At 33.6% G+C, this 14,965-nt stretch overlaps 1 protein-coding gene across 5 annotated transcripts; it reads left to right on the forward strand.

The window, feature by feature from the left end:
* The first annotated feature begins 1,299 nt into the window (after nucleotides 1-1,299).
* On the forward strand, nucleotides 1,300-13,850 carry LOC128234351 (uncharacterized). Of its 5 annotated transcripts, none has more exons than XM_052948544.1 (12): nucleotides 1,398-1,492; nucleotides 4,491-4,633; nucleotides 5,560-5,746; nucleotides 6,397-6,714; nucleotides 6,939-7,138; nucleotides 7,696-7,810; nucleotides 8,256-8,390; nucleotides 8,566-8,691; nucleotides 9,501-9,717; nucleotides 10,178-10,194; nucleotides 10,541-10,662; nucleotides 13,003-13,850. In XM_052948544.1, exons 1-12 carry the CDS (start codon nucleotides 1,423-1,425, stop codon nucleotides 13,156-13,158), a joined length of 1,806 nt encoding a protein of 601 aa, XP_052804504.1. In that variant the 5' UTR covers nucleotides 1,398-1,422; the 3' UTR covers nucleotides 13,159-13,850. The 5 variants fall into 5 exon arrangements, 4 of the variants coding, with proteins under 4 accessions (XP_052804507.1, XP_052804506.1, XP_052804504.1 ...); XR_008260934.1 differs by lacking the exon at nucleotides 1,398-1,492 and adding an exon at nucleotides 1,551-2,249 and having other exon boundaries at nucleotides 9,501-9,683; nucleotides 13,003-13,020; XM_052948543.1 differs by lacking the exon at nucleotides 1,398-1,492 and adding an exon at nucleotides 1,553-2,249.
* The last annotated feature ends 1,115 nt before the right edge of the window (nucleotides 13,851-14,965 follow it).

Here is a 14,965-nt window from a genome sequence, read left to right on the forward strand (position 1 = left end):
GCATGATGAAAGAAGGCTTAAAACCGACGCATAGGTGAAAGTTTCTTTTATGTAGGTAGACAAATCAAAGCAATTATATACAAAATGAGAATTTCTCCGGAAATCTGTTCATCCCTAGTCCTCTTAATCTGAACTCTGTAGATAATAGAATAGAATATACTTGCCGTGAAGAGCTTGGGTGCACTAACACTTCTGCAAAAGCAATATTTATTATGTAGATCATTTACGAGAAATCCAAGTTATTAATCCTGTCTACCGTGATAGTGTTCTACAAAATTGTCATTGCATGCAATAATTGCACGTGTTTTTGTGAAATTGTTTGTTAACCGTAAACATTAATGACAAGGGCATTTATGCACCCACATAAATACTAAAATATGTAAAGTTTCTCAGAAACGTTATATTTTGCATACGCCTGCCTCGTGAATGTTTTAGCATATATATAGTTTGGTACTTGTCCTGAACATTGCGAAATTCCAGATTATTACTTTAATATGATACAAATCAGTCAAATGTCAACACATTTGAGATTGCTCCTTATGTTTCAATAAAACGGTTTCATATGTTTGAGGTAAAATTGGCATTATTACAGGATTTACCATATTACCGTTGCATCGTTTAAATATTACATTTCATTTGCACCGTTCACCTTGTACCTAATCACCACGATTAAATCTTTTGGTTTACTATAAGCTGTTGCTCCGCTAAGATTCAAAACATAAGTATATCGGTTTTCGAACAATTTCATTTGCTCCGGTGGTGCCGAAACAATAATACGTGAGCTCGTGCTTTCCACAGATTTCGTTGTGGATTTGGCGGTTAAACCATAGTATAAGAGCCTTGTGATGTGTTAAGAGTGAGAGTTTTTAAAAATAAAGAAAACAAAATAACTTTTAGATAATCATTTTATTGATATGCATTGTTCCATATCAACGTTCCTTATGACCTTCAATTATAGTTTTAGTTTAACCCTTACGGAACAAAAATCAAGAAAATATTGATGATTACTTTTCGTGTTTTTAGCAATTTAACTTCTCCTCAATAAATCATTTCGAAATGGTTGCTATGGATGCCTCAGATAAGTTATTGTTATAAATCTTCAAAAAAGTGATATTCTGTTTACCGATAAACGTATTTAACTAGTTGAAAGGCATTAAATTTCACATTATATTTTATTTTTTTGTTTTTTAGATATTTGTTTTCATTTTTATTTTTGCGGCTTAAAAACACTGTTTACTTGTATGTAGCGGTATAATGTAAACTTTGAAGTCATACTACGGTTTCAATTTTCGTGTTAAGTGTCGGAAGTAGCAGGACGAAGGCGGTTCACTAGTTAATTAAAATTGTCCTAATAGCTGTGAGATTGTATAATAACGTAAGTATGTCCTGGTTGATAACACAGTCAATTTCAAAGGAGAGAAGATGGATTACATATGTTTCATTTTTAAAAGTGTTTTTATTTTATTTTTTCTACCTAGTCATCAGTGCGCTGGTAAGACACTTTATTTAAATGTCCGTTCACATAAAAATAATATTAAATTTGAAAACAAGACCTTACATTTTGGGTTATTTACTTCTTTTTAACGTGTTTGACGAGGGCATCTTGTATTTATATTACACTAAAGAAATCATAATCATGAGCACAGCAACAAGGAAGGATTGCTTTTAGTAATAGTTATTAATATTTCCTAAATGGTGAATATTTCGTCATGCGTAGAAGGGTTTTAGCTGTTGTTCTGATGTAAACAAAACAACACTTTTCTTAAATTTCTTGTTAAACATATCAATGTGATTAGTTAACTCATACAAACCATTTTATTAATAAACCAAAAAAAAACTAAAAAATAAGTTAAAACAACTGTTTTGCGAACAGCATGGCGCGCCCGTGTTTTCTTGGTATATGGCCATGCATCATATTAAATACTCCATTGTAGACAGATACTCTGCGTGAGTTTGTTAACATATAATTAAAAGTTTATATTATTAAGAAAGTTGTCAATATTGAACGACTATTTCCATTTAATACATCGGTGATTGAAACTCATACTACGAAACCACTCCTTATGATCTTCATGTGAAGTGTCTTAATTAGCTTCATAATTTCTTAATTGTTGTGAAAATTGTCTGATAACGTTTGTATATCCTGCTTAATATCACAGTCAATTTTGAAGCAGAAAATATGGATACTATATTTTTCATTTTTAAATTTGTTTTTATTCTATTGTTTCTACCTAGTCACCAGTGTGCAGGTAAGACAGGACATGTATTTAAATGACGTTTGCACATTAAATTAATGCTCAAATAGGAAGTATATTGTACATTATAAGTCGTATTTAATCAATATTGATTGCCCCATTTAAAAGCGTGTATGACTAGGGCACATTGAATTTATATCTGAAGGTAGAACTCATGAAAACAGCGACAAGCCGGAATGGGTATTATCGTTAATTTGACGTTAGAGGGAAAGGTCGACTACACATATAATAGCAGGGCTCATCTCGTGACATGTTAATAAGGTCATAGATGCTTTCAATGTTTGAAACAGTTATTTAGGTGTAAATGACGCTTGGAACTGAATTAAAACTGTCATGAATTACTATAGTTGATCACGATTCGTGCAGGATTCAGATATTAAATAAAATTATTTATTTGTAATCGCATTTGGTTTAAAAAAACAAGTTTGCGGCGTACATAAGCATACTCTAGTACAGCAGGTCGAACACATTTAGTTGTTTTTCATGCTAAAATACACAAAGATGGCTATTCTAGGTGTAATAACTGTTTAGTATTGCCATTATTCGACTGAATCTAGCGTATGAAATGCTTATTAATGGGTTGTATTCTGCAAAGTTCCGCTTCCAAACCCCGTTACATTATTCAGGCCCGACCACTAGCCTCCTGGCCGTCTCACGTGCGTGCCCTCGTTTCTGATTTTTCAATCATAAAACGGAGACACATGATTGATATTGTTTTTCCTTATATTTTGCTTTATATACCTTAAATAATCAACTTGTAAAGTAATTACTGTAGAAATAGCATTTTTGTACATTTCACTCAAAAGAGCCTGTGACGTGTTTACTTCCGTCATGACGCACAGTAATTTTAGATCAAGGTTGACGTCAAATAGTTCCTCTACAAAAACGTGTTCGACAATTATGTATTTTCATTTTGGGATAAAATTTCATGTATAATTGCTTATTCGATCACGCCCTATTGAAACGCCATACTTTCCGTTAATTACACAGTAAAGTAAATAGAAAATAGCGCGTTGTTTCGCGTGTCTCATCTGGCATGGTGGTGATGGATAAACAATTCCAGTACGCACGTTTTCACCGGAAATATATCGATAACTCTCTCATTTGTGTAAGTGCGTACGATTCAAAATGATGCAGGTACGACACAGCAATCGTTTAACGTGTTGCATGCGTTATGCGTTAGAATTGTTACTTATTGCTGAATACAACTCTTCAGAAACTGCTATAACTGCGAATGCGCATATAGTCAAGCTTACTTTTTGCATATGCAAAAGCGCGATTTTAGTGTCAACGCCGACTTAGATGACGTCACACTATAATGCAGTGATTGACAGGTCTTCTTGATAGGCGCAGGGTTTAATTTAAAAGTTGATACAATTTCAAAGGTTACTTATTCATGAAGAAATTACATAATTTACTTTAACCTATACTTAGTGATTGCCCTACTTTGTCAGCCAATCAGGGGCGCTAGATTTTTAAAAAAGTTTTGTTTCTGATACGTGAAGTATCGTTACTTAATTCTAAAGACGACTCATCAGGATTAACTAAATTGCTATACCTGCGCATGCCCATATAGCCACGCATTCTGTTTGCATATGCAACGGCGCACAGCGCTGATTTAATTGACGTCACATAATGTTTAATTGATTGACAAGTCTATTTGAGAGGCGAACGGCTTAATTTTTAACATGATGCAATTTCGGAGGGGCTAATACTAAGTCGATCAGAATTTATTAAGTAATTTCTTCGTGAATCAGAAGTCACGGTCGCTGCGCAAAGCTCTGCTGTTTTAGGTTACTTATTTACGAAGAAATTACTTAATAAACTCTAACATATACGAATAACTCCAAATAAACAATAGCATATACGTTTAATGGGTTTTTAAGACGTTAAAAAATCAAGCTATAACTGTAAAAGTACGTTAAGGAGGATAAGAATACTATGGATAATTAATTTATTTGCTTTATTATGTGTCATAACATACAATTTTCATTGTAAACAGAGCCTACCTTATAAAAATTATAAAATGTCAGCTTTACAGGAGATTTGCTCAACGGAGGTAATTGTGCGAAATTGACTGGTTTTGTAGTATTTCCTGAATAATAATCAGTAGGATGTGCTTGAAATTTTCATTTTAAACTAAGATATGACAAATTTGCCGACATAGGAGTTTGACGAAACATGCGTACATGCATTTGAAATAGAAGTCGGTGGCTAATACATTGAGCATTTCAGAGCCAAAGGTCGTTTCTGTCATTCCCCAATTCCCGGACAACGTTACCATCCCAGACTCGGATTGTGAAAGATGCCTGGTGGGAACGGTTGGCGTCTACATTAACGTGGAATGTGTTGTTCTTGGAATAAGCAAGAAAGACCTGGTAAAAAAAATGACTTCTTATTCAAAAGCATCTTTACCAGTTACGTCACTGGCGACGAAGAAAATACAAAAGTTCTCTAAATCGCACCTGAAAAGGTTAATACGATGAATAAACAAATAGATTGCATCTGTATAGTTTAAATATCATAAAACCAGACTGAAACCGCTCCTCTTGATAAACAAAGTGCTGACACGCATAATGTAGGACGGGTATTAACATTGTATTTCTTTTCCGAGGCGTTTTTTTTATTTCAACCACAGTAGACGTTCATATTTTGACCTATTACACTACAAACGTTCTATGACTTAAACGTTTAGGTCATGTTAGGGCCAATAAAATGTTAGTTAGATCTACTGCCATATGAGTGAACATAACATTTGGCAAAAATATCCTCTATGTCACATTGATATTTGTCATACATTATTTTATGAACATTATTTAACCTAGATTGTCTACATGTCTGCTAACAAAATTAAGATCGGCCCATTAGGTCATCAGCAATAATAACAACGTTCAGTCGTTTAGTTAATACTTCGCTTGAACTTCTTATTAGGGTCATGAACTGTCATAGACTAAACTGTGCAACCCGCACCAGGAATGCCTTTAGAGAATAGTACGGTCTTGGAATCACAAAGACACTTATTTTTAATGCTTCCTCTATACTGGAAAAAAAATAAACAATACTAGAGTTCTGACCAAGATGAAGTGTTGTTCCGCTCAAAAATATATTAAAGGAATGACACTGACGAAAAACATAACTCTGTAATTTTGTTAATTTTTTCCTATTGGCATCTGTTAAAAACACTTTATGCTTGTAAATAAGACGATTATTCTACGAAACATTAGAATCTAAAGAATGTTACACATATTCTGGGATTCCTGGGTTGCATTGTTAACTGCATTAGAGTCATGTGAATTTGTTAAAGATCCTTGCGTTGAAGCTGAAAAGAAATGGACAAGATGTCCCCAATGTTAATGTGGACGATTATCCATTTTATCGAGCATTATATTCGTACATGCCGAGTGAAGATGATACAGATCATACCGTTACTTGCGAGGCTACTCAAGATGGCCAACAACCCAAAATAGTATCAATCACTCTGCTCGTTTTGCGTAAGTGTTTGTTTTTTAAATTCAATCATATTGTATCACTTGAAAATACATTCACATTATGCGATAAAGAAAACAGCAGAGAATCAGATACAATGTAATGTAGCATTGTTTAAATTGCTAGTACGAAGGGCAAGCATATAGATCAGTAACGGACCTGTCTCCAAACGTCACATTATGCTTTAGTTTTGAATAACTGTGTCGCATCATGAACATTTTCTGAATGTTAAAACTACTTGGCGATAATAAATATGTTGTTATAGTTCAATTGATTGTCAGTGAATTTTGGCATACTTTTAGTTCATAATCTACCTTGATACGACATTATTATTATCATTATTATAATTATTATTATTATTATTATTATTATTATTATTATTATTATTATTATTATTATTATTAAAAAGAGAGGCAAAACTAGTTTAATGATTCCTTGTACCTATTAAGTGCGATGTTGTTTATTCAGACATCAACCGCATTGTATTACATCTGATAAGACTTACCAATAAGTAACAATGATAGTTCATTATTGTGAGATGAGAATACCGATTCAATGTGAATTTACTACGAATACAATTCATTTCCTTATAATTTATGCTTGACCATATGAAGTGAGAAAATGTATAATAAATTAAAGTTTATATTTTTAACAGGGAAACCATCGATACCTACAATAATGCTGCCGGAATCGATCAAAGAAGGAAAGCATGCACCTATTATTTGCAAAACCTTCAATGCCAGACCTGAGCCAAGACTCTACTTCATGTACAATTCCACAACTTACAATACAAGCAACAGCTTTTCCAAAATGAAAGGCGATAAAACAGTTGATGTGAAAACAATATTAGACATCACTTTCAGTCGATATGACAATTCAGGGAGTTTAACTTGTTGTGTTGAGTTTAGAGAGTATGACAAGAACACACCGAAAATAAAAACAAATTACTCGACTTCTGCCTTTGATGTTTTATGTAAGTATATCATAGTTAAAGGAGATAGTTATGTTAAACAAATAAACATGGAAAACCTGATAAAACACATCAATACCGACTATATTGTTAATCTATTCAAAATAGAGCAATGCTTGTTTATGCAATATTAATAAGCAAAGATAACAATGAATCGTATGTATGTTTTCATGCAAACGACACCACAGACAATAATTAATTTTGGCACTTAAATATTTTTAAACTAGTCCCACCGAAGTTTATACAGCTTGAAGAATTAAACAGAACAAACGATGAAGAAGGTAATACGAGTCTCCGGTTGCAGTGTACAAGCGACGTATCTAATCCAGTTAGTAAAATAAGATGGAACATTGAGTCCAATTTTCAATATGAATCCTCCCAGGAAAAGGAAAAGGATGAACAATTGTCTGGATTTGTAAGGACTATGGTAATACATTTCTTTTCCAAAATGAATTTTACACTTACATGTAACGTTTTAAGATTAAAGCGTTATTCAAAAGTGTGGTTATGCAAACAAGGCCCTTTGAATCTAGTGTTAGAGTGTTCTTTTGTTTATGACAGACAGTTTTATTCTTTAATAAAGCTCATTGTTTTCTTACACTTAACACTATGTGTGTTAAATCAACTAATCTTCGACAAGCAGGAACAAGCAGGTAAACATAATTTATTTAAGCGGGAAGACGTTTGAGAATCGCTTAACTGTTACTGAAATAGCACCGTCAATGATGTGAAGCTTTATATGTAATTAGTATTTCATGTTGTGTTTGTGTAAAAAAACTTTAGCATGACACCAACAATCTTATTATGTTAGTAATAGGTTTGAGATATATTTCTGCTTGCCATATTCAGTTTACTGCTTGATATTTTCTTCAGATGGTAGCATACATTAAATGGCCCGTGTAAGATCCTTTTCGTTATAATAAAATTCAGTATTGTTTTACAGAATCAAATGTTAAAATGATTATGTTCCTTATTCATTTGCAGATGTTATCTGCCAACCTCACTCGACATAACAATGGAGAACAACTATCATGTTACATAGAAAATCCTGAGTTCCCAGAGATCAAAGTAATCAAAACCTATAAAATCAACATTACTTGTAAGTTAAAACTACATATTTTTACAATTTGTATTTAATGGTAACTATAAAATGCTAATTTTAAAACAACAAACAGTATGCCAATCATTCAAAGCTATAACAATGATTCCATTTGAAGGCGTATGGATATAGGCATAAATGAATTGAAGCATTCAAAACTGTAACAATGATTTTATTTGAATGCACGTTGATTTAGGCATAACAGAAGCTCAGCAACAAAAAAGTTTTGAAACTTTTAAATAATTGTTGTTGTTTAATGAATGTACATGTGATCCTAAGTTGTTTATATAAAATGTGAGACAACTGTTTCATCTGTACATATTTTATTAAACTATATTATCACGTCGTCATTTTATTCATTTGAAAGATAACAATGATGTTTATCACGTTTTAATTTTCATAAAGTTCTGATCAATCGGCCAGATGTTCTCTTTCACGCTTTCAGACAAGCCGTTCATCGGTTTTTCTCCCAGTTCTCCAGTAACAACCTACGTGGATGACAGTATAAGCGTTGTATGTCAATGTGACGCAAACCCAGCAGCTGAGATAGTCTGGTCAAACACTTCCTCGAATAAAATAGGTACTTGTATGTGTCTGATTTGTACAAGATTGTAGAACGTATTACATTTTGCTTTTAAAGAATACGATGTACACGTACAAAGCAATACTATAAGCTTGTTAAGAAAACTGAAAATTACTCCTAAGGGAAAGAAGTCATTAGATTTTATATGTATAACTAACATTTGCTTATTCAGGTAAAAGGAATGAAGATAGCCTAGAACTGAACTTGCAATATCACTCAACTGGTCGCCATAATTTCACGTGTAATGCGAAAAACACAATTGGTTCGGCGGTAAATGAAGTTTTCATCTTGGTCAAAGGTATGTACACTTGGGTGAACATCTGCTTTGATGCTAAAGAGAATGTGGTTGCTTATCTCGCTTAGTAATCGTGAATGGTTTATATCAACATGAAATAAGAGCCGTCCTTACCAATGAATGGAGAGCATGTTGATTGGAATCATTTTCGGTTGTCTGGTGGATCTGATCACCGTTGTTCAAACTATCGGGTGTGTGGTTTTATCGAAAGACGAAAAAAACTTTAATGTTATAACGTTACAAAATACTTCTTTTTTCAATAGCGTTAAAGTTAAACACTAAGTGTCACACGTATTTGTTACAACTTTTAGCTTAGTCTTCATTCATTTTACAATGATTGTGAAGAAAATGGTATTAACATGTAGGCTAAGTCATCCTCCTCACGATATTGCGTGTGAACGTGGTCTTGTGTTTGGGAAACCCGGAGAAAACCCACTGTTCAGACTTACTGAGAAATTACTAAACTGGCATACGCATTTTATCTATATCTGCGTCAGGAAAACATAGGTTTTGTATACACATTTGGCCATATCGTTTTAAAGATTCATTGGAAATTATAAGTAAAATAATGATACATTAAGACGTTTGGGAAAATAAAAATGGCTACAAAACGGCTGAAAACAAGCCCTACAACTTCAAATGAATCGCCCATACCAGCCCCTGACTGCATTTAGTGTATATTGTCGATTCAAATTTTCTATGAATTTTATGCACCCAAATAATTTTTTATGTATTTTATGCACCCAAATGACACCTCGCCGGGAAAGTTGTCGAATGTTCATTGATTCAGATATCAAAATTATTTGTTATAGAAAAGCCATTTAAAACAACAATACCGATGCCAAGGCCTACGTCATCATCCACCGGTAAAAACAACTCTTCCTCCATGTTGATCGGTATCATTTGCGGCTGCCTAGCGGTGCTAATTATTGTGTTAGTAGCTGTCGGGTGCGTGGTGTTATCTAGAAGAAGAAAGAAAACCCCGACGAGAGAAGGTTCTTACAGTGTGCATATTCAGGAGCGACAACCGTAAAAAAAATTCTAATTTAATTCTAAGTCAGTCGTTTACATTTATAGGGTCAGATATCGAAGAAACTAATGCTGTTTCCAATGCGAAACACTGTTTGTTACAACATGATCGACCGTTCAAATTGGAGTTGCAATTAAACATATTTAAAACGTGACTGATAAACGTGTCAAACAATTATTTGTAACGCTATAGAATGATTAAATGTAGGCTTGGATTTTCAAAATTGTTCGAATGAGTAGCTGTTTTGTTGTTTTAAACTTACTACGATCGTAGCCAAGATAAAAAATGTACGACCCTAAAAACGATCAATGACTGAAATTGCCTGATACTAAATCAAAAAAATGTATATTTACTGATGTCGAAACCTATACAGATTGTGCAAGGGACGAACACTGTAGTTGAAGGATTGGTGTTTGTGTAATCTTAAATTGTAATCATCCACGCTTTGGTCTTTTGCAGGAGTTTTCAACCGCTAGGTAATTGCATGCAAACTATTACATTTTAAATATGACCTTTAATTCTTTGTTCTTTCGGAATGCTCTCTTTAAATTTTAAATACTTGTGTACCACAAAACATAAGCATTGATTCTAGCAGTATTGTCACTGATTTTTTATTGATATAATACCATTTTATATATAAAAATCAACAAACAAAGCGATTATTACTGAAGGCACTAGGTTAATGGAATGGTAATATTACTGACAATAACTACGATGAAAGCAGAAATTTTCAAGTTTGAATTTACAACTGCCATTTAGGAAATAAAATATGACTTTATAGTTAATTAGAACAAATGTTCAATTCTTCATTTTTGTGAAAAGGTCCTGTGTACGACAATCTGGCTGGTTCCAATAACGGTGATGCTCCATCTGAAGCTATTGCTGAACCAGTTGAGTACGCCTGTGTTGTTAAAAAGGAAGAGAGACAAACTACAAAACCTCAGGTACGGCAGAAATTATGTCTTTAAATTTCAATAGTGTGGCGTCCAGTAGTTAATACATCTGAAGCTCCTCGTATTTAATATATCTTAAACTTAAACTCTGTGTAGTTAAAACGACTTCCTTTAGTGGAAATTGTCATCCTGTAGTATATATTACTTAAATTTCCCGTTTTAAATATGTCTTTAACTCTTTGTACAAATAATTACATCTTAAATTCACTGTAGGTAATATGTCTATGTAGTCTCTGTATGCGAGTCTCTGTAGTAATAACATTATACCGTTAGTGAATTGAATATGTCTTGAACTTCCTGCTGGGAATAGGTCTTAAACTCCTTCTACTTGATTCCCTGTAGTGTATATGCCTTAAAAGCCATGAAGTGTATATATCTTATACTCCCTGTAGGGTAAATGCTTTAAAAGCCATGAGGTGTATATGTCTTATACTCCCTGTAGTGTATATTTCTTATAATTCCTGTAGTGTATATGTCTTATACTCAATGTAGTGTACATGTCTTATACACCCTGTAGTGTATATGTCTTAATCCCTGTATTGAATATGCCTTATATTCCCTGTAGTGTACATGTCTTATACACCCTGTATTAAACATGTTTAAAACTTCATGTATCAAATAATTTTGAACCTCCCTGTAGTTATATGTCTTAATCTCCATGTAGTGTATATGCCTTATACTCCCTGTAGTGTATATGCTATACTCACTGTAGTGAATATGTCTTATACTCCCTGAAGTGTATATGCCTTATTCTCCCTGTAGTAAATATGCCTTATACTCCCTGAAGTGTATATGTCCTTACCTCCCTATAGTGTATATGTCCTTACCTTCATGTTGTGTATATGTCTTATACTCCCTGAAGTGTATATGTCCTTACCTCCCTGTAGTGTATATACCTTATATTCCCTGTAGTGTACATGCCTTATACTCCCTGTAGTGTACATGCCTTATACTCCCTGTAGTGTACATGCCTTATACTCCCTGTAGTGTACATGCCTTATACTCCCTGTAGTGTACATCCCTTATACTCACTGAAGTGTATATGTCCTTACCTCCCTATAGTGTATATACCTTATACTCCCTGTAGTGTACATGCCTTATACTCCCTGTAGTGTACATGCCTTATACTCCCTGTAGTGTACATGCCTTATACTCCCTGTAGTGTACATGCCTTATACTCCCTGTAGTGTACATGCCTTAAACTCCCTGTAGCGTATATATCTTATACTCTCTGTAGTAAACATGCCTTATACTCCCTGTAGTGTATATACCTTATACTCCCTATAGTGTATATGCCTTATACTCACTGTAGTGTACATACCTTATACCCCCTGTAGTGTATATGCCTGATTCCCCCTGTAGTGTATATGCCTTATACTCCCTGTAGTAAATTTGCCTTATACTCCCTGTAGTGTATATGGCCTTATACTCCCTGTAGTAAATATGCCTTATACTCCCTGAAGTGTATATGTCCTTACCTCCCTGTAGTGTATATGTCCTTACCTCCCTGTAGTGTATATACCTTATACTCCCTGTAGTGTACATGCCTTATACTCCCTGTAGTGTACATGCCTTATACTCCCTGTAGTGTACATGCCTTATACTCCCTGCCTGTACATGTTTTATACTCCCTGTAGTGTACATGCCTTATACCCCCTGTAGCGTACATGCCTTATACTCCCTGTAGTGTACATGCCTTATACTCACTGTAGTGTATATACCTTATACTCCCTGTAGTGTACATGCCTTATACTCCCTGTAGTGTATATACCTTATACTCCCTGTAGTGTACATGCCTTATACTCACTGTAGTGTATATACCCTATACTCCCTATAGTGTATATGCCTTATACTCACTATAGTGTACATGCCTTATACCCCCTGTAGTGTATATACCTTATACTCCCTATAGTGTATATGCCTTATACTCACTGTAGTGTACATGCCTTATACCCCCTGTAGTGTATATGCCTTATACTCCCTGTAGTAAATATGCCTTGTATTGAATTTGATTAAAACTTCCTGTTAGTAGTTATATGTCTAAATAACCATGTTATCAATATCTTAAACTATTCACGTTGTTACTCTGTTTTTACTCCCTGTACAAATCTTATGTCTCCCTGTAGTGAATGTGTTTTAATCTCCTTATAGTGAATGTGTTTTAATCTCCTTATAGTGAATGTGTTTTAATCTCCTTGTAGTGAATATCTTTTAAACTCCATGTAGTTAAAATGTATTTAACTACACGTACGTTTTATTTAAGTATTGAATTAACTATCACATAGTCATAACGAATTGATGAACGTTTTTGTTTTGTATTATTCAATGTAGGCCGAGGATGGAGCACTCATCTACGCTGATCTTGATCTACCTGCAGAGGGTTCCACACGAGGGAAGCCAGCAGTGAATTTAGACGTCGGAACAACATACGTGTCAATCGATATTGCTCAGACAGCTAAAATGAAAGGATCTGTGTTAAACGATTAGTTACATGAGTTTCCTCGTGGAAAATGACCCGATTATTATTTGTTAATTGATGTAGCGTTGCTAGATTTGTATTTTACACTTTGATCACTTATTATGCTTTGTAAGCCTAATGTGTTTCTGTTAACATAGTTCTGCTCCCTTTTAATTGGTTGAGACCGAGGTCACATATACTTAATATATAATAAATTTAATCCTATACAGAACCCAAGTGCGAACATTAATCACACATAAGAACTGAAGCTATAACAATAGCATTGATTATATTCATTTTGCTTATCACTTTATGTATTTGTAATGGGTCGTAACCGATGTTGTTAAAACTAGTCGCCAAATCATTGTTCATGTCCATACTGATAAAATTTTGCTATGCTACATTACAATGCTTTTTTATAACTTTGTTTTCCTAATTATATTGTGTTAATGTTCTCTTATGTCATAACGTATGAGTGTGACCTATATTCAACCTGCATGTAGACACTTCATTTTCTAAACCAAATTAAATCTGATCAAAATGTCACAATGTACAATTAAGATTTGCACTGAAGGCAGCAGTGAAACAAAGTCAGTTAGCAGTAACGAATTATTCGTACTGTATTTACATACTTTAACGAATTATTCGTACTGTTTTTATATACTTTAACGAAATATTCGTATTGTTTTATATACTTTCAAATATACTGTATCGTACTGATCTCATATTTTATTCTGTCACAATATATGAATTATATGACAAATATGTACAAGTGTCATGTCCCCGCATGTTTTATCGCATTAATTTGTAGATGACAAGTTTCATGCATTAATGTGTCGTGACGTTTCGGAAGTTGTTTTGATGCGCAAGTAACACGCAAGAAAATTTGACAATGCGCGACAACGAAAACGTCAGCCATGCATTGGTAATAAATATCTTGATAGAGGAGATTTGATTACAGTTTTTTGTTGATTTTACATTAAAGATTGTCTCATAGTAATTGAAACATACTTTAAGTCTGACCTTGTTGACGGAGTGCTATTTATAAAATCGACTTAAACTATCTAGTGTAATACGAGTAGCTTATTCAAAAAAAAAAGCAAAATAGGTCAATTTATCATAGCTTATAAAATCACGATTGAGTTGACACCAGCAATGCCCAAAATTTCACAAAAATTAATGCAGTTAATTCTCAATCACAAATCATTTAACCTTAACACAACATACATAATTACTTGAAATGCTATACTGGTTAACTAGTTTAAGAGTGTATTTTCTGATATATTATTTCTATTCAATACGTAATTTGGTCAACATTCCTAAAGGAAAAATGAGTCTGTACAAATCATTAAATTTGAGTTGTTACAAAGGTGCATGCTATGCTCTGGAGTACTTACTGTGGGATATTGATTTAAGATGCTTATGTACATAACACATATCCCATGCTCTTTTAAAAAAACAGTAAAACATTTATAACGTTTAATCATGCCAAGATTATATGGGAAACAAGGAGTCAAGTTTGAGATTGAGAAATTACTTTTACTGTACAAAGTATAGGCTTCTATTATATAGAACATTTAACGAATATGATTATTGTAAGAGTTAATTATTTGTTTGCTTTGCGTGTTTCGACAAACTCATAAAAATATGCAGTGACCCGATTTTCCTTATGCACTTCGGTTGTCATATGATGATTTTTTTTTTGGATTTTTTTTTTGTTACGGACTTAAAGCAAAGAACATAACTACCTACCAACATGTAAAACATGTGGGTGAGAAAACGCAAAACAATCCCATTATCATTTGTGACCTACTGGAGCTCAACTTCGACATATCT

This window comes from Mya arenaria, chromosome 5, assembly GCF_026914265.1.
Source record: "Mya arenaria isolate MELC-2E11 chromosome 5, ASM2691426v1".
Lineage (NCBI taxonomy): Eukaryota > Metazoa > Mollusca > Bivalvia > Myida > Myidae > Mya > Mya arenaria.